The sequence below is a fragment of the Galeopterus variegatus genome, unplaced genomic scaffold, assembly GCF_000696425.1.
Source record: "Galeopterus variegatus unplaced genomic scaffold, G_variegatus-3.0.2 Scaffold2431, whole genome shotgun sequence".
Lineage (NCBI taxonomy): Eukaryota > Metazoa > Chordata > Mammalia > Dermoptera > Cynocephalidae > Galeopterus > Galeopterus variegatus.
This window is the reverse complement of record NW_007728542.1, coordinates 171,410-193,583: the sequence shown is the minus strand read 5'-3', so window position 1 is coordinate 193,583 and position 22,174 is coordinate 171,410. Positions and strand designations below refer to the sequence as shown.

Genomic DNA, 22,174 nt, shown 5'->3' with positions numbered 1-22,174 from the left:
AGGAAGTAAGCTCTCTTGTGTCTCTTCTTATAAGGGTGCTAATCCCATTCATGAGGGCTCCACTCTCATGCCCTAATCACCTCCCATCACCAAATACCATCACATTGGGGGTTAGGGTTTCATCATAATGAATTTTGGGGGGACACAAACTTTCAGTCCATAGCCCAGACTCTCCTGGCTTTCCTCCTCCTTTACTAGGCACCCTTGCTGTACTTTGCTGCCTCCTCCTCTTCTCCATCTGTAAATATTGCAGAAGCTGGAAGCTCAGCCTCAGCCCTCTCCACTTATTCTGTCTCAGGCATCTCATTCAATCTCATGGCTTTAAATACCTGTAACTACTGTTGACTTCCAAATGTAGTTCTCAGCTGGATATCAGACTGTACATCCGACTGTATATCCAGTTCCCTACCAGACATCTTCACTGGGACATCTAACGGTCATAGGGAGCATAAGACATCCAGTTTGGAGTTCTAGATTCCATCTGCATCCTCAAAGCCCTTCTCCCATCTTAGGAAGTGGCACTAGAGTTATGGGCTGAGTTGTTTCCCCCCCAAATTTTTATACTGAAGCCCTAACCCCTTGTACCTCTGAACGTGACAGTCTTTGGAAATAGGGTCTTTAAAGAGATAATTAAGTTAAAATGAGGTCATAGGGTGTGTCTTAACCCAATATGACTGGTGTCCTTATAAAAAAGAAATTTGGACACAAAGGTGCAGAGGGAAGACCATGTGAAGACACAGGGAGAAGACAGACATATACGAGGGTACTTCAAAAAGATCATGGAAAAATTCGTATTACCTTTTAATTCTATTTTTCCACCAACCCTACCAACACCTTGATCTCAGACTTCCAGAATTGTGAGAAAATAAATTTCTTTGTTTAAACCACCCAATCTGTGGTACTTTTTGTTACAGCAGCCTTAGAAAACGAGTGCAATAGGCATTCACCCAGTTTGGCCAGGAGAAAACCTGGGAATCATCTTCAATCCCTCCTTTTCCCTCCCACCCCACATTTACTCCATCACAGATCCTTATGGTTCTGCCTCCAAAAATCACCCAGGACTGCACACTTGGTCCACCTCTGCTGCTATTGAAGCCACCGCCACCACTCCCCCAGATGACTGCAGACCCTCCTGACTCATCTCCCTGCTCCTGCTTTTCCTTGTCTAATCTCTTCTCCACACAGTGGAGTGATCATTGCAGTATATAAACCAGAACACACTCTGCCTAAAACCTTTCACTGGCTTCCCATTGCTCTAGCTTAAAATTCAAACCCCTCGCCACGCTTCCCCAGCTCCTGCCTACATCTCATGCCCCCTCCCCCAGCTGACCAGCTACATTCTCCCATCTCACGAACACACCAAATGCTTTCCCATTCCAGGGCCTTTGCACATGCTGTTCCCTCTGCCTGGAATGCTTTTCCTTCAGCTCAGGGCTTCTCATCCTCAGCACTAATGACATTTTGAGCTGGAGAATCTTTTATCACAGGGGGTGTCCTGTGCATGGTAGGATGTTCGGCAGTGTCTTTGGCCTCTGCTCATTAGATGCCTGTAGCACCCCCACTTAGTTGTAACAACCAAAAAATGTCTCCAGACATTGCTGGATGTCCCCTGCGAGCTAAGCTGCCCTGTTGAGACCACTGCCTTAGCTCTTTGGATGCCAATCCAATCTCATCCTTTGGGTCTCAGCCTGAATTCACCTCCTCAGAAGGTTTTCCTGACCGTCTTTGGTGGCTTTTGTTGTGTTACTGTTTAATTCTCTCAGAGCAGTCCTCACAGTCTTTATTTCTCCTGTTTGTTTTTTTTTTTTGTGTGTGTGTGTGTGTATTTATTTACTATAACCAGCGTGGTCGGTGGTGAATTAAAGGCACAGATTCTGGATCCAGGTTGCCTGGGCCTTCAAATCCCAGTTTAGCCACTAATGAGGCCTTCGACAAGTTGTCCTCTCTGTGCCTCAGTTTCCTCATCTACAACATGGGCATGATAGGAGTTCTAGCTCACAGGGTTGTTTGAGGGATTAAATGAATAAATATGTGTTTAGCACTTAGAACAGGACTAAGAGCCAATAATAAGTGCTATGCAGCTGTAGCTGTCAGTATGCTATCTGTTTCCCTTACTAGAATGTAAACTCCATAGGATCAGACACTTAAATGAATAAATATGTGTTTAGCACTTAGAACAGGACTAAGAGCCAATAATAAGTGCTATACAGCTGTAGCTGTCAGTATGCTATCTGTTTCCCTTACTAGAATGTAAACTCCATAGGATCAGACACTTGTCTTTCTGGTTCACCCTAAATTCTTCGATTTTATGATAGTCTGGCACATAGTCGGTGCCTAGTAGGCATTTGTTGAAAGGATGAACGAATGAGCAAATGGGAGTGTGCTCACTCTGTGACCTTGAGGCTGACGATGGAACCAAGGTCAGTGGCTCCCACCCAGAGATTCGGCCTCCATAGGCTGGTTGAGAACAACCTCCAGACCCTAGACCCTGTGTCTGGAAGTGCACAGAGCTGGTGATTCTTGGAGACAAGGCCCTTAGGGGAGGGGATAGTGGCAGCTGTAGGTGCCATGGGCCCCGAGCTCTGTTCTGGACTTGGGGCCTGGCCTAGTTCCCACCCTGCTCTGCACAGCTCTGGATAGTTAGTCCAAAGTGTGGGCCATGGTGATGTTTTACGTTCTGGAACATGAGCAGGTTGGACAGCCCCTCTGCCCTGGGAGGACGCTAACCCCAGGTCCTCAGGGCTGAGGGGGGCCTAGTCCCTGTCCTCGACTTTGTCTTTTCTCCTCCTCCTCAGATGTCCAGGCTCTTCAGCCTCCTGCTCACCTGACCTTCCCTCCTCTCCTTCGCCCACAGGACTCAGCTTCTCTGGGAGGGCTACCCCAGGCCAACAGCCACCTCCTTGCTGCAGACAGCAGCTCCTGCAGGGTACAAACTCCTCTAGCTCGTGTCCTGGGGAAGCAGGACACTTTCCCCATTCTTGGCAGACATACACTCTAAATCTCTATAAATTGGCTTTTTAGGAGTATCTTTTAAATATATGTTTTTTATTTTATATATATTAAATATATATTCTATGTGTTATATATATTATATATATGTCATATTGCTGCCTTTCTTTATGCATTTTTTGTCTTCAGTTCTCTACAATTCTAGTTATATCAGAAGTAAACTTAAAGCTAGTAAGTATGTTTTTTTAACTTGCTAATTTCTCTTTTCTAACAAGGAGGACATTTATTTCCTGGGCTCAGGGCAGTTCAGATGGGGCAGCAGCTCTTATGACAGCCCTAAGAGCTGAAAATGAATGTTCTGGGTTGCAGGGCACTCCAGGGAGTAGAGAAGAGAAGCAGGTTGCTGTCTTTGCTGTTGTTGTTGGGTGGGAAGTCAGCAAGAGAGAGGGTTAGACTTTGGATTGGTCAAAACTTGGTCGTGTTGAATTTGAGGTGCCAGTGGGACCAGGGTGGAGGTGTTCTGAGGGTTTGGGGTGCAGCAGGGTTATGGGGGTGGTGCTGGAGACAGCAGGCAGGGAATCCCAGGTGTGGTTGGAGGAGCAGGTAAAAGCTGCTGCTTACACATGTAAAATCCATCCTTAGATGGGCTGGTTGAAAACACAGGGTGAGCTGGAGGTGTGGTCTTGGTTTGTGTTAATCTCTTCCAAGGCCCTAAGTCACATTATTTGCCAACCCGTTTTATATTGATTTCTTTGCCTGACACTCTTGTGCCATAAGAAATTGGGACTTTGGATTTCACACCTCTATGTAGGGCAACTTAGCTGCTTGTTCTTATGAGAGTCTAATTCATGGCTCTAGGAAACCTAGATGCCTTTATGCTTCCATCAGCCCCTCGATGCCCCTCCCCAACCCTGTTCCATGGGTCTAGTGACCCCTTCATGGATCCCAGCTTTTGGCAGGGAGCTCTGCTCCTGCTCCCTCTCTCTGTCCAGTATAGACCTGAGGCATTGGCTTCTATCCCTGAGTGGCTGTTTAAACACCAGCCCCTCTCCTCCTGAAGCCCAAATTTATTTCTACTAGTTCCCATTAGACTTTTGGTATCAGATCCTCCTGTTCACTGTCCTGGCTCTCAGTTCCCTTTACATTTCTAGTACCTGGAACTTCCTTTTCTTGCATTTGATTTCAGTTATGTATCAAAATACATAACTGCAAAATGTCTAAAATGCAATTTCTTGGATTGCATTTTATAGAGAATTTTTATGTTTGGAGTTAAAGGGAAGTCTCTATATTGACTCCACTTACTGTATTTGTAATTTGGGCTTTCTTATTGGATTATAATAAAATGTGCCCACATTAGACATATTGTATATTTTTTCAGCCATCAGCACTTGCCTAATCCCATTTTCTTTATTTTATAAACAACACCAAGAATCAGATCGGAAATAAAAAGAAAGCAGAAGAAAACAACATGCGAGCAGAACTGAGGGGGCTGGAGATTAGTTTGATCCTCTTGGTGGAGAGAACTGAAGCCTCCAGCTGTGGTGTCTGCTGAAGAAATGACACATGGGCACAGAGCATTGTGGCACTTGTCAGCTCTGCTCATTCTGGGTCTCTCAGGTGTGTGGCTAGTAACATCCATAGGACCAGAATCCAAGTATTTGGTTGTTCCATCCAGGGCTCAGTCCCATATACCATATTTCATCCAACATGGTAGACGAGAGAAGGTAAGAAGTTGTGCTTTTACAGCAAAAGTTTGAAATGGCAGATAATCCACTAGAGAGTTCTACAAAGTGAAGGTTGGAGGCTGTGGGTATTGATCCTGGGGAAAGAAAAGAGAAAGTGGAAGCAACTGACGGGAGTTAGCACCAGAGTTATATCTTCAGATATCTGTGTCTTAGGGAAGAATATGATTCTGATGTGTAGGCTGGATTAGGGAGAGTATATAGCTGGCCGAGAGACCAGATGACAAGCTATTTCAATGGTCCAGAACCATCCCAAAGATACTCAACATTGACCGAGCAGTCACCATGTTCCAGGTGCTGTGCCAAACACTTTACTTGCATTAACTCGCTTATTTCCTATGGCCACCCTACAAGACAAGAATTGTCACTATTTCTCTTTTTTACAGATGAGGAAACTGAGGATGAGGTGATTTACAACATGCCCAAAGACACATGAAGACTAAATGATGGTTTTACTGAATTAGGTTAATAGTGTATGATCAGGTATGACACAGCTGTGTACATATACAATAGCGTAAGACCAGTCAGTGTATGACACAAATTTTCTACAGGAAGTTAGAAAGTTGGGTCTGGAGCCCAGGAGGGATATTGGGATATTGGGCTAGAGGACGTGGTGCAAGCTCATCCGCGTGGAGGTGATGGTTGAGGGAGACATGGGGAGTACTCGCCACACCTCTGTAAGTGGGGGTGTTGTTTTATGACCCCAAAGCAGGCAGCCATAGAGAAGGGACAGCTACTTAGATCAAGAAAGTCCCAGACAAGATGAAGAGTGAGTGAGGCAGGGGACAAAATGTCTCCTCTGTTGGAGGTTTCATACATTGGAATACACTTTCATAAAGGCTCGGGGTGAACCAATCATTATGTGTGCATTAAATGAAGGGAAGAGAAAGTAGATTTCCCTTTGCTCTTAGTCCATTTCCTGAAGTCTCTTGCCACTACCCCTTTTGCTAAGAAGGGCTTCAAATTAGAAAGCAGCTAAGAGATTAAAAAGGAAGTAGATAAGAGAGAAACACAAAAGAAATTTGAACAAGTAGAAGGTGGAGGACAGAGGTTCTGTTACACATATTTGGACTCCAGCTAGGACCTGGGTTTGCTGGGGATAGCAGCCTGGGAGACAGGACCAGGTCTGCTCCTTTTCTCTCTTCCAGGTGAGTGGGGCTGTGGCTTTGGAAACCTGGTGATGCAGGGGGTGAGACGATCCCTCCTGGGCTCCAGACCCAACTTTCATAAGGGCTGTCCTGGGCTCAAGCCAGAGGTGAAGTGTTAGCAGAAATGGGAAGGACACATCATTCATCCATCTGTATAGTCTACACAGTCAAACATTCATCTGTGGTTCCTACACTTATTAAGCACCAACTGTGTGCCAGGACTGTTCTAGTTGCATCATTAAGAGTAAGTTCTGCATTTGAGGGACTCATGATTGAACGAGGGAGTCAAGGAACAATACAACATGGAACTTGCTACAGTAGAGATTCATTCACTTGGTCATGACAGTTTGCAGCAGGGACCCCTAACTTTGCTCTTGGAAGGAGGGAAGTCTTCACTGAAAGTCAGTCTTGAACAATGAATGAATGCAAGAAGTGGAGAAGGAATAGCTTACACAAAAGTGGGAAGATATTAAAGGCCATGGAAAGTGCAAGAATTAGCAATAGTTCTGTCTTGCCAAAACTTAGTGTAGGGGCCAGCCCGGTGGTGCACTGCTACAGTGCGCCGCTTGGGAGCGTGGTGGCGCTCCCGCCGAGGGTTCGGATCCCACATACAGACCGGTTCCCGCTCACTGGCTGAGTGAGGTGTGGGCACAACACCGAGGGTTGCGATCCCATTGCCGGTCCCGGTCCGGTACGGGCGCGACACTGAGGGTTGCGATCCGTTGCCAGACACGAAAAAAGACAAAAAGGAAAAAAAAATTAGTGTAAAGGGGTTGGAAATGTTTGTAAGAAAGAACTAATAAAGCATCTAAAATGCTATCCTCAATTTCCACCTTAAATCCTTCCTGGAACACGGTGAAGTGTAAACGAGTAAATAAAATTGTCTCCCAAAGGTTGGACTTTCAGAAGAGAAACTCTTAAAAAAGACATTCAAAATGCAAAAATGCGGGAAAGCACATTTTTCTGTGGGAAACAAATTTAGGATAAAAATTAGAGGATATTCTTCATGTTTGTAGAATGAGTTGTGTGGTTGGGTTCCCCTTAAACACAGAAACTGCCCAATATAATGACAAGACTTTTTCCAGAATGATGGGTGGAAAAGGCAGATATTTAAAGGAAGATGAGAAGCTGGGTGACAATGTCCAAAATGCAGTTTTCTTATCAGTAGAATGATAATGACCCTGGATAATTTCCAAGGTCTTGTAAGGCCCTCATAATCTAGATCTTAGACTCAGAAAGTCATTTAAAAGAGGTGCATTGCATTACACATGGGAGGTATTCAAAATGTCTTAAACGATAATGATGATGACGATCATGGACAAACTAGAGAGTGCAGTGGACGTTTTGTGAATCACCGTAATTAATGAAGTGGGGACCCAAAGCAGTGGTGGCTGGAGCCACCTTGCACTGGCCCACAAGAGCCGATTACGGGAATGTCTTCCCAACTCCATATTCAGTGACAGCTTGAAATCAGTCATGGTGAGAATATATTTGCACCACAGAAATCAGCAAACACTACAAATTAGGACTTCCCCCTTTGAGAACTCACTTACCAGTCTATTACTACCTGTTTAAATCAGCTTGCCGAAATCTGATAAAATTACCTAAATGCTCTAATCTGGGTGCAGTTAAAATGAAGATAGAAACTTCTTCCCACCACTTCATGTGGAACCTGCTGGCCTCTCTAGTCCCCCAGGTTCATCTTCTTATCCAGGCTACACTTGCAGCTGGGGGTTCCTCATGGGTCCAGATTAAAACTTTGAAATCACTTGTAAAGACTTACAGTTCAGTTCTTTTCCATCCTGACTCCTGGCTTAGCTTCCCCTTCTCTGTCCCAGAATTCCCCTTCGCCCTCCACAGCCATCTGGGGCTACAAACCTGCTTGCAAAAATGTGATCACTTTCAATGCATAGAAGGTATCTGCAAGGGTTGTCCGAGGGGTCTTCAAAAGTTCCATGGAAAGATTCATATTATCTCTTGATCCCATTTTTCTATGAGCTTTCTGAAGTACCACATATTGCCAGCCTGAGAATGGGGAATGAGAAAGGGATGGAAAGACAGATAGAAAGGATAATTCCAGAGCAAGGAGAAAAAGGGCAAAGAGGAAGTGAATTCCAATATAAAATGAGCAAAAATAGAACTCCTATTTGTTATGCATTTGACAATCTACAAACACTTTCGAATCATGATACAATGTAACCCTCTGAGCAGTTTTGCAACCTAGGCAGGGCAGATAGCATTGTCTCATTTTACAGATAAGGTGGTGAAGGGATTAGCCCATGACACAGCAAGTAAGTAGAAGAACTGAAGACAAAGTCCAGATCTGTCTCCTCCACAGAGCTCTTTTCACTGGCCATGGGGTGTCTAGAGCAAAGCTAAGCTGGTCATATTCACAAAGTAGCTCAGGGTGCTTTCTGTTGACCTCTCTGCTACATCATCTGGTGGTTCCATTCTGAACTGAACGCCCTCCAATATTCACTAGTTCCCATTAATCGGAAGCAGCCAGCAAGCGCTCTTATCGAAGAATGCACACCAACCATTTCCAGGCAGTACTATCTGCTATTTTTGCACTTAGGTAACACCCTAGCAGGACAGAGGAAAGTACCCTTGGAATTAGCAGAACCTTGTTTCTTTTTCTTTTTTAATTTTGTAATGTTTATTGGGAACCAAATGTGAGGATCAACCTGGTGAAACGCCATGTGATACAGAGTCAGAGAAGTGCTCCCAAGTTTATTACAAATAACAAAGCTTTTATAGACAGAAAAGGCTGAAGAAAGCAGAAACTAGGGCCGGCCGGTTACCTCACTCGGGTGAGCGTGGTGCTGGTAACACCAAGGACATGGGTTCCTTGTTTCTTCTTAACTTCAGGTGCTCAAGATTGGATTACTCATGGCTCATGACACCTTTTTATCATTGGCCCATGCAAGACCCTCTTTTGTTTTAATTATATGTAATTTTCATTTATTTCGGCCTCTGGCTGGTACAGGGATTGAACCCTGGACCCTTGGTGTTATCAGCACCATGCTCTAACCAACTGAGCTGACTAGCCAGCCATGACACCTTTTTATCATTGGCCCATGCAAGACCCTCTTTTGTTTTAATTATATGTAATTTTTATTTATTTCGGCCTCTGGCTGGTACAGGGATTGAACCCTGGACCCTTGGTGTTATCAGCACCATGCTCTAACCAACTGAGCTGACTAGCCAGCCCCTAAGTGTGTGTAGTTTAACAAACACTTGTGAACCTCCTGGCCAACCCAAGTACTAGAATGTTACAACTTCGATCTGCCTACTCCTTCCCAATCCAATCTTGTTTCCTCTTTCAAACACCAGTAGTTTGGTGTCATTTGCTAACACTTTGCATGAACATTTGTTTCTGTCATATTTGTGCATTGGATAGAAAATTGGGCTAAGGAATCATAAGCCAAGTTCTAAATCTGAGGGTCTGTGATTTAATGAGTCACATCACCCAATCTCTGCCTATCTCAACAATCCTCTCTGCAAGCTGCCTTACTTTACCTCTGTTTTGGAGGTGGCTTTGCTTATTGGGCTTTAGTTAGTGCATGTATCTACGTTCCCTAGCCTACCCCTGAAATTTAAATCTTTACAAGTGACTTCAAAGTTTTAAGAACCATCATTTTTCTTTCAGAATATAAATTTGAATTGGTGTCATTTCAATGAGAAGTATTGCCTAACGAGGAGAAATAAGCTATCATGAATGCAAAAGGCTCTTTTCTTTTCCAGGGTGATCTTCCAGATTGATTAGGTTTGGGGTTCTACATAGCACTTTCAGACTTTTCAAAATGAGATTCTGCCTCTGCAATGGCATTGATGTTTACGTGACTTAGAATTGCTCGGGGAGTTGTTTTCTGGGGTAAAATTTATGAAAAAGAAAGACCCGGAGATAGTGGTGTTTACCCAACAGAGATCTGGGGAGGAAAACAGGTCAGCCCAGAGGGAGACAGAGATAAGTGGCTCTGGTCCCTAGAAAGGATAAAATGGTCCCTGCGGGCTTTCCTCCCTCGGCTGCACTCTCCCCTGGTGAGTGAGTGAATGTGTGTGTGTGTGTGTGTGTGTATGATGAGAGAGAGAGAGAGAGAGAGAGAGAGAGAGAGAGAAACATCTGCTTCCTAGGAAGGCTAAGGGAGCCCAGATTGTAAGCAGGAGAGTGAGGAATAGAGTCGGAAAGCAGAAGGCCGATCTAGCTCTTAGGTATATTCCAGAATTAAAGACTTTCCAGACTGGAAGGAGCCTGGAAGGTTCTCTTTAATCTGCCCATCTGCTGTTGAAATCTTCTTGATTAGAGAGGCAGAAATTCTAGCACACGTTCCGCTCTGAAGGGGCTTGTTCTGAGCCTGGCGGAAGGACTGCGAGCTCTCTCGGAAGCATTCCTTCTGGAAGCTGCACCAGCAGTCCTTGGTGCCACTGCCCAGGCTCTTCACTGTGCACCCTGATAAATCCCCACTGTAGGGGAGTGCAATTCTGAGCTCTGTCCAGAACCTGGAAGGAGGCACTGCTGGCCTGTACCACCTCTAGGAGGGGGAGAGGGTCAGGTGGGAGGGAGGAGGCGAGGCCAACTCTCCAACCTTGTGGGGAGGGCAGCTGTGGGCAGAGAGGTCCTTGGGGAAGAACATAGGTGTGGAGCAGGGATCTGGAAACCAGAAGGTTCCTGGGGTGCAGTGTCCAGGGTAAGGAAGGTTCTCACATGGGTTAGGACAGCAGGAGACCTGGTGAGAGCTCAGAAGTTGTGGGGTTAGGAGCCACTTTGCTGCGGTCAGGGGAGCACAAGTGCAGGAACTGTCAGGGGTCAGCTGGGGGCTGACAAGTGCCGCAGAATTTGGGAGGGGTTGGAAGGGTAGGAAAAAAGCTTAGGTAGTGACAGTGTATGGTGGCACCTCATACGTGGGCACAAGGGCACAGATAGCAGGTCAGCCAAGGTGTGACAGAGAGAGCCAGCTGGGGACAGAGCAGGGAGGAAAGGCAGATAGTGGGAAGAAGGGAAGGAAATGAATGACAGCCAGAGATCAGGGGCTCCTCCCCACTTGTGCTCACTGCAAATCCAGACATAAGGGCTCTTCCACGGGTCCTGCTAATTCCCAGGGCTATGCTCCCACGGCCCTGGCAGGTGGGTGCCCTCTTGTTGGTAAGTCATGTCAGCCTAGGTGCAAAGCTCACTCCCCTCACTCCTTTCTGCCCCCTCAACACACACACACGCACACTCAAGTTCAAACCAATCTCTCATAAGTCTCTGAGCATTTGCTCAAGACATGGGGAGGAAGGTGCTCTGCTGAGCATCACATCCCACCATGCACGGATGTCTGCCCACTGCAGCCTTTCTTCCTTTTTCTCTTTCCTTCCACACCACCTTCTCACACGTTGCCTCCCACTTCCCCCCCAGGCCCCAAATTGTCCCAATTGATTATAGAGAGCAGCTTCCCTCTTTCTTCTGAACGCATGGTGGCCGTGGACACCCAGGCCCTGAGACTATGATGGGGAAGTATCGGCTTGTGCTCCAAACCCGTGTAAAGAAACCTATTACGGCCTTCTTTGGACACAGCGCTTCCTTCCAGAAACCTGGTGATGCTCCCTGGAAAGCAGTGGAGCCAGAAATTTTTTTCCCCTCTCTCAAGAACACATGGAGAGCAGAGTAAACAAGAAGTTGTACTCTTAAAGAAGAAGTCTGAGTTGCAGAAGTCCTCAGAATGCAGAGGTCTCACTCCAAAGGGGAGTGTTTTTGTATGTGACTAAATCTCATGCCTGGCAGAGGCTGCAGGCTCAGGATGGGGCAGAACAGCCAGCTCCTCTCAGCTCCCACCTCCAGCTTTGGCCTGACTCTTCCAGGCTCCAAGGGCAGAGGCCCCGTGTGATTACTCAATGTTTCTGCTCCCACAAGGGACAGGTTTCTACTTGTCTTGCTGGCTGCAGTCTCCAGACTCTTCGGCTTAGGTTGTAGGGTAGGTATCCCTCCATGTCCCCATCCCGGGACCCATCCATGGCTCCCTGGCCACTTTCCCCTCAAGCTTCAGGCAGGCAGCTGCTGATGGGACCCATCTGGATGGAGACTGGGGCTGGGGCTTGTGTTTTCCAGGTTGTCTGTCTCTGATGGGCCCCAGTGCTGTGACTGGCACCATGGGGGACTCTCTGAGTGTGCGGTGTCAGTATGAGAAGGTGTACGAGGGTATAACAAATACTGGTGCTGAGGACAGTGTGACATCATGTGAGACCATTGTGGAGACCAAAGGAAATGAAAAAGAGGAGAAGAAGGGCAGCATGACCATCAGGGACCACCCTGATGACCTCACCTTCACTGTGACCATGGAGAACCTCAATGCAGATGATGTGGGACCTTGCTGTTGCAAGATTCAGACAGCATGGATCCTCGATGAATGAAAAAGAGGAGAAGAAGGGCAGCATGACCATCAGGGACCACCCTGATGACCTCACCTTTACTGTGACCATGGAGAACCTCAATGCAGATGATGTGGGACCTTGCTGTTGCAAGATTCAGACAGCATGGATCCTGGATAAGTGGTCACATGACCCCTCGTTCCTGGTGAGAGTGTCTGTTTCCCCAGGTAAGAGTTCCCCATGCTCCAGTGGCAGAGCTTATGGGATATGACCAGACGTGGGGACAAGGGTGGATGCTATACTGAGGTGTGTGTCTAAGTCTTGTCCTCAGTCTTGGTGGTGTTTAGTGGAGCCTGTGGTATGGTCAGGAAGAGAGATGGCTAATTCTTCAACCTTAGGATGGGTGGGGGCTGCACAGCTCAAGGTGCCCTTACCCCTGTAGTGCCTGGGCCTCACCCCATTGCTTGTGGAGGACCCTCCATGCTGAGCCAGAGCTATTTCCACCATGCCCTTTGTAAAAGCTGTACCCAAGGAAACACCTCCCATGCATTCTCAGCCTCCTCACAGAACACCCCTCTACAATGTTATCCTGAAATTGGCCTCACTTGCGGAGACTTTCTTGTTTTTAGGCTTCCTGGGTGGAAGCTACTCTTTCTCTTACTCTCCATGTGCAGAGTCTCCCAGCCCCAAATACAGCTTCCAACCTATTACCTTCCACCTGCTTCCTTTAAAATTTGTGTCATGTGACCATGCCCAACCTCTACATGTCCTTGACAAGGCCATCTATTGGCTTTCAGGTGACTCCCTCACACTCAGGGGCAACCTGGCAGCATCTCTACTTCAACCTCTGTCACTCTCTTGGGAGGTTTTAATGAGTAACTTGTCAAATATCCTCTCTTCATGTTCCTTGACCTTCTCAGCTTCAGGCACCTTTATTTCCACTGTCTTTCAGAATCCCACCCCATGGTGACATCTCAAACCTTATCATCCAAACTGGTCCATGTCCAAAATCCTACACTCAAACAACCTGCTCTGTGACAACTTTGCATGGATCAGCTCGCTCCCACATACAAACCTCCGTGCAGTCTACCTCGTCCTTGCCTCTTTCCCTTTCAGGTTGGGGATTAGGCTTCCCTCGACCTCTCCAAGGACAATCGTGCTGAGCTGGCCCTTTGCCTCTGCGTCCCCTTGAACCAAATTCCCTCAATTATCTTCATACACTTCCTCCTTGCTGCCCTTGACCTCAGCCTGGAAATGTGCTCATGTCTCATGTCCAAAAGATACCTCCTGTAGCCTCAAGCGCCACACACCACCACGTCTTGTTTCTCTACTTTCTACTTGCCTGGGAGGTGGCTCGGTTGTACCTAGACAGTTGCCTTGCAGGGCCCACCACTTCCTATTGAGGTTAGTCTGTCTGTTCATGTGTCTCTGCCCCTCTGTGAGGGCAGGGATAGTGTCACAACCACCAAGGAATCCCCAACAGGAGAGAGGTCAAAGGCTGTTTGTTGGGTCAAACTGAGCCTGTGTTGGGCATGTGTGAAGGGCTGAGCCTCCGGAACCAAGGGAGGAGGGATGATGGGGGTCACAGAGAGGAGCTGTCCTGGTGTGGGTCCTTTTCTGGTTTGATCCTGAGTTATCTGGGCTCTAAAGTGGGGACATAAGGAGAGGTGGGGAAAGAAGGGTCTTGGGGACTGTCTGAGGAGGTAGCTCATTTCCTGTCTCTGTGTCCCCCACAGGTCCCAGTGTAGCAGACTCCACTTCCTGTTCCTCCCGCTCCTGAAGTTGCCCTTGTTCCTGGGCATGCTTGGCACTATCTTCTGTGTGAACAGACCTCAGAGGGCTCCTGGGGGAGATACAGTCTGCCTGACCAGGAGCCCTGCAGTGCACAGTCCCCAGGTATGCCCGGTGAGGGGATCAGCCCTTCAGACCAGATGAGAGAGACCTTGGGGCTCTGGACCCCAGGGCAGGGAGGCAGCAGTGACTGGATTCTGGCGGGACTTGTTTTTCCTGTCCCACAAAGAGGGGTCTTGGATCTTAGAGGGCACTCCTTTGGAGTCATCATTGTGGAGGGGGGAATGAGACTCTCCCAGGCTCTGGCTTGGGGTCCTCCTTTCTCCTCCCCAGATCCCCTGCCTCCCCACCCTCATGCCCACCNAATGAAAAAGAGGAGAAGAAGGGCAGCATGACCATCAGGGACCACCCTGATGACCTCACCTTCACTGTGACCATGGAGAACCTCAATGCAGATGATGTGGGACCTTGCTGTTGCAAGATTCAGACAGCATGGATCCTCGATGAGTGGTCACATGACCCCTCGTTCCTGGTGAGAGTGTCTGTTTCCCCAGGTAAGAGTTCCCCATGCTCCAGTGGCAGAGCTTATGGGATATGACCAGACGTGGGGACAAGGGTGGATGCTATACTGAGGTGTGTGTCTAAGTCTTGTCCTCAGTCTTGGTGGTGTTTAGTGGAGCCTGTGGTATGGTCAGGAAGAGAGATGGCTAATTCTTCAACCTTAGGATGGGTGGGGGCTGCACAGCTCAAGGTGCCCTTACCCCTGTAGTGCCTGGGCCTCACCCCATTGCTTGTGGAGGACCCTCCATGCTGAGCCAGAGCTATTTCCACCATGCCCTTTGTAAAAGCTGTACCCAAGGAAACACCTCCCATGCATTCTCAGCCTCCTCACAGAACACCCCTCTACAATGTTATCCTGAAATTGGCCTCACTTGCGGAGACTTTCTTGTTTTTAGGCTTCCTGGGTGGAAGCTACTCTTTCTCTTACTCTCCATGTGCAGAGTCTCCCAGCCCCAAATACAGCTTCCAACCTATTACCTTCCACCTGCTTCCTTTAAAATTTGTGTCATGTGACCATGCCCAACCTCTACATGTCCTTGACAAGGCCATCTATTGGCTTTCAGGTGACTCCCTCACACTCAGGGGCAACCTGGCAGCATCTCTACTTCAACCTCTGTCACTCTCTTGGGAGGTTTTAATGAGTAACTTGTCAAATATCCTCTCTTCATGTTCCTTGACCTTCTCAGCTTCAGGCACCTTTATTTCCACTGTCTTTCAGAATCCCACCCCATGGTGACATCTCAAACCTTATCATCCAAACTGGTCCATGTCCAAAATCCTACACTCAAACAACCTGCTCTGTGACAACTTTGCATGGATCAGCTCGCTCCCACATACAAACCTCCGTGCAGTCTACCTCGTCCTTGCCTGTTTCCCTTTCAGGTTGGGGATTAGGCTTCCCTCGTCCTCTCCAAGGATGATCGTGCTGAGCTGGCCCTTTGCCTCTGCGTCGCCTTGAACCAAATTCCCTCAGTTATCTTCGTACACTTCCTCCTTGCTGCCCTTGACCTCAGCCTGGAAATGTGCTCATGTCTCATGTCCAAAAGATACCTCCTGTAGCCTCAAGCGCCACACACCACCACGTCTTGTTTCTCTACTTTCTACTTGCCTGGGAGGTGGCTCGGTTGTACCTAGACAGTTGCCTTGCAGGGCCCACCACTTCCTATTGAGGTTAGTCTGTCTGTTCATGTGTCTCTGCCCCTCTGTGAGGGCAGGGATAGTGTCACAACCACCAAGGAATCCCCAACAGGAGAGAGGTCAAAGGCTGTTTGTTGGGTCAAACTGAGCCTGTGTTGGGCATGTGTGAAGGGCTGAGCCTCCGGAACCAAGGGAGGAGGGATGATGGGGGTCACAGAGAGGAGCTGTCCTGGTGTGGGTCCTTTTCTGGTTTGATCCTGAGTTATCTGGGCTCTAAAGTGGGGACATAAGGAGAGGTGGGGAAAGAAGGGTCTTGGGGACTGTCTGAGGAGGTAGCTCATTTCCTGTCTCTGTGTCCCCCACAGGTCCCAGTGTAGCAGACTCCACTTCCTGTTCCTCCCGCTCCTGAAGTTGCCCTTGTTCCTGGGCATGCTTGGCACTATCTTCTGTGTGAACAGACCTCAGAGGGCTCCTGGGGGAGATACAGTCTGCCTGACCAGGAGCCCTGCAGTGCACAGTCCCCAGGTATGCCCGGTGAGGGGATCAGCCCTTCAGACCAGATGAGAGAGACCTTGGGGCTCTGGACCCCAGGGCAGGGAGGCAGCAGTGACTGGATTCTGGCGGGACTTGTTTTTCCTGTGCCTCAAAGAGGGGTCTTGGATCTTAGAGGGCACTCCTTTGGAGTCATCATTGTGGAGGGGGGAATGAGACTCTCCCAGGCCCTGGCTTGGGGTCCTCCTTTCTCCTCCCCAGATCCCCTGCCTCCCCACCCTCATGCCCACCTTCCAAGGGCAAGAATTCTCTGGAAGTTGCATGCTCATGAGCCTGACCTTTTGCTCTTCTCCTTAGCACAAAAGCTTCCAAGGTCACTGTCCCCCAGGGCAATAACCACCCCTTTCCTGCAGACAGAAGGCTCTCTGAGGACACGTCCTTCACAGCTTCAGTCTTTGGGCTCACAGGGCTCCATCCCTTCCTCTGGAACAATCCCAGGGAAGTTTGATCCTGAAAGAGCATGCTCACAAGCTGCCCAATGTCCCAGGAACTCAAGGTTTCTTACCCTCTTCTGATGCCCTTTGTCCCCCTGGGCTTTAAGCCCCCTTCTGTCCCTGTGACCAGGGAATCTATGGCTGGGCTCAACACATCTCTACTGGCTGGCCATGGCTGACCAGCTCCAGGTTAAAGTTCTGGGGTGAGTTGGAGCAAAAATGGGAAAAGGAGGTAGAGGATGCCCCTGATATCACTTTTGGAATTCCCCAACCTGAAGGGTCTCCTGAACATAGGGTCAACAGTCTGGCTTTGTCCACTTTAGAAGTCTGGCTGTGACCACCTGACAATGATTAACACTTTCCATAGGAGAGGCACACATGCTTTTACAAAGACAGGATGCAGGGCACCAAGGTGCAGAGATAGCTTACCACATTTGGGTGGCACGATGCTACTGCCACCACTGGGCATCCCTAGCCCAGGAAAAGGCTCAGTTGGTTCTTTTTTAATGCTTGCCAATTTCTCCCTCTCTGAAGTTTGGAGGGAGAGCTCACACAGTCTACCACAAGCAGGTGTCACCATCTCTACTCGCTCCTTGCATCTGGACCAGCCCTCTCCCTCCAAACCCCGCCCAAGCCTGACCTGAGCTAGTGATGCTGGCTTCCAGAGCACACTGAGAGCTCCTCTGAGTGCTGAATTCTCAGACAGAGCTGCCACACTCTGAACCTGAGCCCTGGTGTGGCTCCCCCGAGGATGAATCATCCATGGTGTCTGGAGTAGAGCTGAGGCTGTCCCAGAACTCATGCTGAAGGAGAAACTCAATACGGTAAGGCACATATTCAATCATATCAATAAGTCCCACTGCAGTCTGGGTCCAGGGTCAGGTGCAGAGATCCCCTCATTTTCAGAAACGGGGAGCAACTGGAAAGGGGAGCGCCTCCTTGCCCATCATGCAATGCATGTTCAGGGAGAACCTGGTGCTAAACCATTTGTAAACAACCTGCTCTGGGTCAGGGTTTTGTATGTAACAGAGCAGCTCCCTTGCTACACTCTATTGAGAGTCAGCCCTCAACACAAGGGTTTGTAAAAAAAAAAAATAAAGGGGGGGGGGGAGGAATTGGCAAGAGGACATGAAAATCAACTATACCGTACATTGATAAATTAAAATTTTAAAAAGGATTCAGAAACTATTTCAATTAGGTATTTAATTATCACACTATTTCAGTTTGCAACTGATTGCTTTCTTATGTACTTTTCCTTCACTGTCAGGTATCACCAATAAACGTTTAATAAAATTGCAAAAAAAGAAAAAAACAAGGTGAAGAAAAAGAGGGAAAAAAGGAAAAAATCATTAATAACACACACACAGGGCAATGTAGGAAACACAATGATGTGCAAGAGAGGAGGCTATGATGCATTTTATAAAAAAGATAAGCTCACAAGTCATTACAGCATAGACAGAACTGGTAAGCACCTTGGGAGAGCCACAGGCAAGATGCTTCTTGACATTGGAGGGGGAAACATTATGTCGGATTGTCCAGATCAGAGAAAGGAGGTGATATTTGAGTATGATGTTGAAGGGGGTGTAGGATTTCAGCTGTGCAGGGGTAGGGGAAGCAGCAAGAGAGGGGACATATTCAGGGGAGTAGCATAAGTGAAAGTAGAGAGGCAGGAAATAATTGTCATAATGGTGCTCACAGAGGAGTACGTGTGCTATTCGTGTGGTTTCTCCTGTTGGGGTGTGTCTAAGATTCCAGTGGACTGAAAATTTTCTTGTGGCAGTGCAGATGGAGCCAGCCTAGGACAACTAAGGTGGGGCAGGTTGTAGAGGCTTAGGACTCAATTCTTACTTAAACTTTGGTTGGAGACACTTGGATAGATTTGAGCAGATTAAGATGGGACCATGGATGTGATTTAGGAAGGCTTGTTGAGCAAATGTGTAGCCTAGTCTGAAAGGAAGAGCCTGGAGGTCTCAAGCCCGGGAGACCAGAGAAATGGGGCATCACTGACAAAGTTGCAAAGTCAGGAGCAGGCTTGGGTGACACAGAGCTCAGTTTTCTGAGTGTGAGTTGAGCAAATGTGTAGCCTAGTCTGAAAGGAAGAGCCTGGAGGTCTCAAGCCCGGGAGACCAGAGAAATGGGGCATCATTGACAAAGTTGCAAAGTCAGGAGCAGGCTTGGGTGACACAGAGCTCAGTTTTCTGAGTGTGACTGGGATGACCAGGTGGAGAGATCTAAAAAGAAGAGTTCAGAACCAAGGACAGAGCCCTTGGAGCATCTACAGTTAGGGATCGAGGGTAGGAGGAAGAAACATTGAACAAGGTGCCAGAGAAGCAGCACGCAGGTAGAAGCTGAGAAACCATGAAAGTTTCAAGGAGGAGAGCAGAGCTAGAGAGGTAGAGGTGGGCCAGGATTGGTCATTGGTGAAGTTCAGGAGAGCAGGTCAACAGAGCAGTAAGAGCAGAAACCAGATGAAGAGTTAAGAAAGAGTAGACAGACACGAGGATGCAGGGGTTGCAGGTGCAAGAGAAAGGAACAGCGGCTTCCCCATGCTTTGAGGTTTCCGTCTTTTTCTCCCTCCCTCCCTCTCTTCTTCCTTTTTTCCTTCCTTCATTTCATTCTTCTCTATTTTTCCCTTTTATTTACTCATTTATTCTATAAACTTTTATTGTGTGTCTATGGTGCATTGTCCCGGGCATTGCAGATAAGGATTTAAACAATGCGGAGTCCCTACTCCCCAAAAGGGAAAACTGAGCGACAGACTAACGATGGGAATGCAGAGTGTTAGGAGCGGTGTCAGAGGTCTGCACAGTGCTGTTATGGGGGCACAGGAGTAGAAAACTCACGTGAAGCTGAGCAGAGAAGGGAAATTGAAGGCTTGATTTATAAAAATAAGGCAGAAGGCTGGAAGGTGATTGTTCCAGGCAAAGGCAGGGAAGGGTCATGGAGCGTGCTGGGTCAGGACCTTCAAGTGACACATTACCATTTGCATAGAGCATGTGTGAGAGGAGAAAGAGAGATGGGGCTTCAGCCACATTATGAAAGGCCCTCGTGTCAGGATAAGGGCCTTGAATTGCGTCCTGGAAACTATAAGGATCCCCTGGAGGTTTTAAAACTTTTATTTTGAAATAATTATAGGTGTAACATTGCAAATATAGCACTCATACATAGAGACCTACGAATTGTCACTTGCCCCCAGTGGTGACATATTGCTTAACTGTAGTACAATATCAAAACCAGGAAATTGGCATTGGTACAGTACTGTTAACTAGATTGCTGACCTTATTCAGCCTTCACCAATTTTTACATATATTCATTTATGTGTGTGTGTGTGTGTGTAGGCTTCTGTGCAATTTTGTCCTATATATGGATTCCTGTAACTAACACTGCTGTCAACATACAGAAATGTTCCATCACCACAAGGATCTCCCTCACGCTACCCCTTTGCATTGGCAGCCCTATCTCATTCCTGTCCTCTGGAAACCGCTAATCTGCTCTCCATCTCTACAGTTTTTTCATTTTGAGAATATTATTGTAAATAGAATTATACAGTAGGTAGTACTTGGAGATTAACTTGTTTTACTGTGTGTCATGCCCTTGAGATCCACAGAAGTTGTTGCCCTTAGCAATAGTCCATTCCTTTTTATCAACAAGTAGTATTCCATTGCATAAATGCATCACATTTGTTTAACCATTTTCTCATTAAGGAGTATTTGGGTTGGTCCCAGTATTTTACCATTATAAATAAAGCTTCTATAAACATTCAGGTATAGGTGTTTGTGTGTAAACAAACATGTTTATTTCTCTGGTATGTGTCCCAGTGCAGTTGCTGAGTCATACAGTGAGTGCATGTTTAATTTCGCCAGAAACTGGTTTTTCTTTAATTTTAATTTTTAAAATTTATTTATTTACATTGAAACATAGTTTATTGTACGTATCTGTGGCATACAGCATTGACTATCAATATCTGTGTGAAATACGTGATGTTCAAATCAGGATAATTAGTATATTCAACATTATACAATGTAATTGATTTTTGTGGCTCTTTACCAATTCCTCCCCTACCCTCCCTTCCCTCTCCCTTTTCCACCTCTGGTAACCTCAGTTCTGTTCTCTTTTTTTTGGAAGTTCAATGTGTTTAATGTATTATTGTGATTGCTGTATCTTTATTTCTTTTTTTGTTTGTTTGTTTTTTAAGCTCCCACTTATAAGTGAGAACATGCAATATTTCTCTTTCTGTGCCTGGCTTATTTCACTTCACATAATTTTCTCTAAGTTCATCCTTGTTGCTGCAATTGGCAGTATTTCATCCTTTTTTATGACAGGGTAGTATTTCTTTGTGTAAATTTTCCACATTTTCCTTATCCAGTCATCTGATGATGGACATTTAGGTTGGTTCCAACTATTGACTATTGCAAATAGAGCTGCAATAAACATAGGAATGCAGGTATCCCTTTGACATGATGATTTCCATTCCTTTGGGTATATACCCAGAAGTGGGACTGCTGGATTGTATGGTGGTTCTATCTGTAGTTGTCTGAGCAACTTCCATACCATTTTCCATAATGGCTGCACCAATTTACAGTGCCACCAGCAATGGCATGTTCCCCTTTCTCCACATCCTCACCAGCATTTGTTATTCTCTATCTTTTTGATAATAGCAGGTCTAACTGCAGTGAGATTATTTCTTGATATGGTTTTGATTTGCATTTCCCTGATGCTGAGTGATAAGAAACTGTTAAACAATTTCCAGAGTAGTTATACCATCTTACATTTAGACCAGCAATGTATGAGAGATCAATTTTCTTTGTATCTCTGCTAGAATTTGATATTATCTCTATTTTTTATTTCACATGTTCTAATAGGTATGAAGTGATAGCTCAATGTGGCTTTATTATGCATTTCCTTGATGGCTGATGATAATGAACGTCTTTTAGTAGGCTTATTTTCCATCTGTATATACTTTTTGCTGAAAGGTGTGTTCATGCCATTTACCTATTTTTAATCAAATTAATTTTTCACTCAAGTTTTGAGAGTTCTTTGCATATTCTCGATACAAGCCCTTGGTCAATATTTTATCTTAGACTGTGGATTTTTTTTTTTTACCCTCCTCATAGGATCTTTTCAATTTTGGTGAAGTATGATTTACTAATCTTTTCTTTTAAGGACTGTAATTTTGGTGTCATGTTTAAGAAATCTTTATCGAGCCATCGGAGTGTAGTACTTATTCCTGTGTTTTCTTCTAAAAGTTTGATAGTTTTTATGTTTTACATTTAAATTCACAAATCATGATCCATTTTGTATTAATTGCTGTGTATGGGTTACAGTTTAGTTAGGGATTCATTTTTTTAAACCTGTGGATGTCCAATTGTTTCAGCCAAATTTGTTTCTTTAAAAAAGACTGATTTTCCTTCATTGAATTGTTTTTGCTCCCTTGTCAAAAATCAGTTGGGCATAGTTGTGTTGGAAGACGTGTGAAGAAGTTAACTGAGCCCAGGGAGAGAAGTCTTCCAGG

The 22,174-nt window shown here is 46.4% G+C and overlaps 1 protein-coding gene across 1 annotated transcript in view; it reads left to right on the top strand.

Moving 5' to 3' along the window:
- The window catches only part of LOC103597822, a 28,772-nt gene extending 13,339 nt beyond the window's left edge, over positions 1-15,433 (top strand). Inside the window, 8 exon segments of the mRNA XM_008581677.1 lie at positions 5,773-5,839; positions 11,928-12,014; positions 12,017-12,032; positions 12,121-12,178; positions 12,210-12,400; positions 13,924-14,070; positions 14,312-14,510; positions 15,422-15,433. Coding sequence (XP_008579899.1) covers positions 5,773-5,839; positions 11,928-12,014; positions 12,017-12,032; positions 12,121-12,178; positions 12,210-12,400; positions 13,924-14,070; positions 14,312-14,510; positions 15,422-15,433 — 777 coding nt within the window.
- Positions 15,434-22,174: the final 6,741 nt, after the last annotated feature.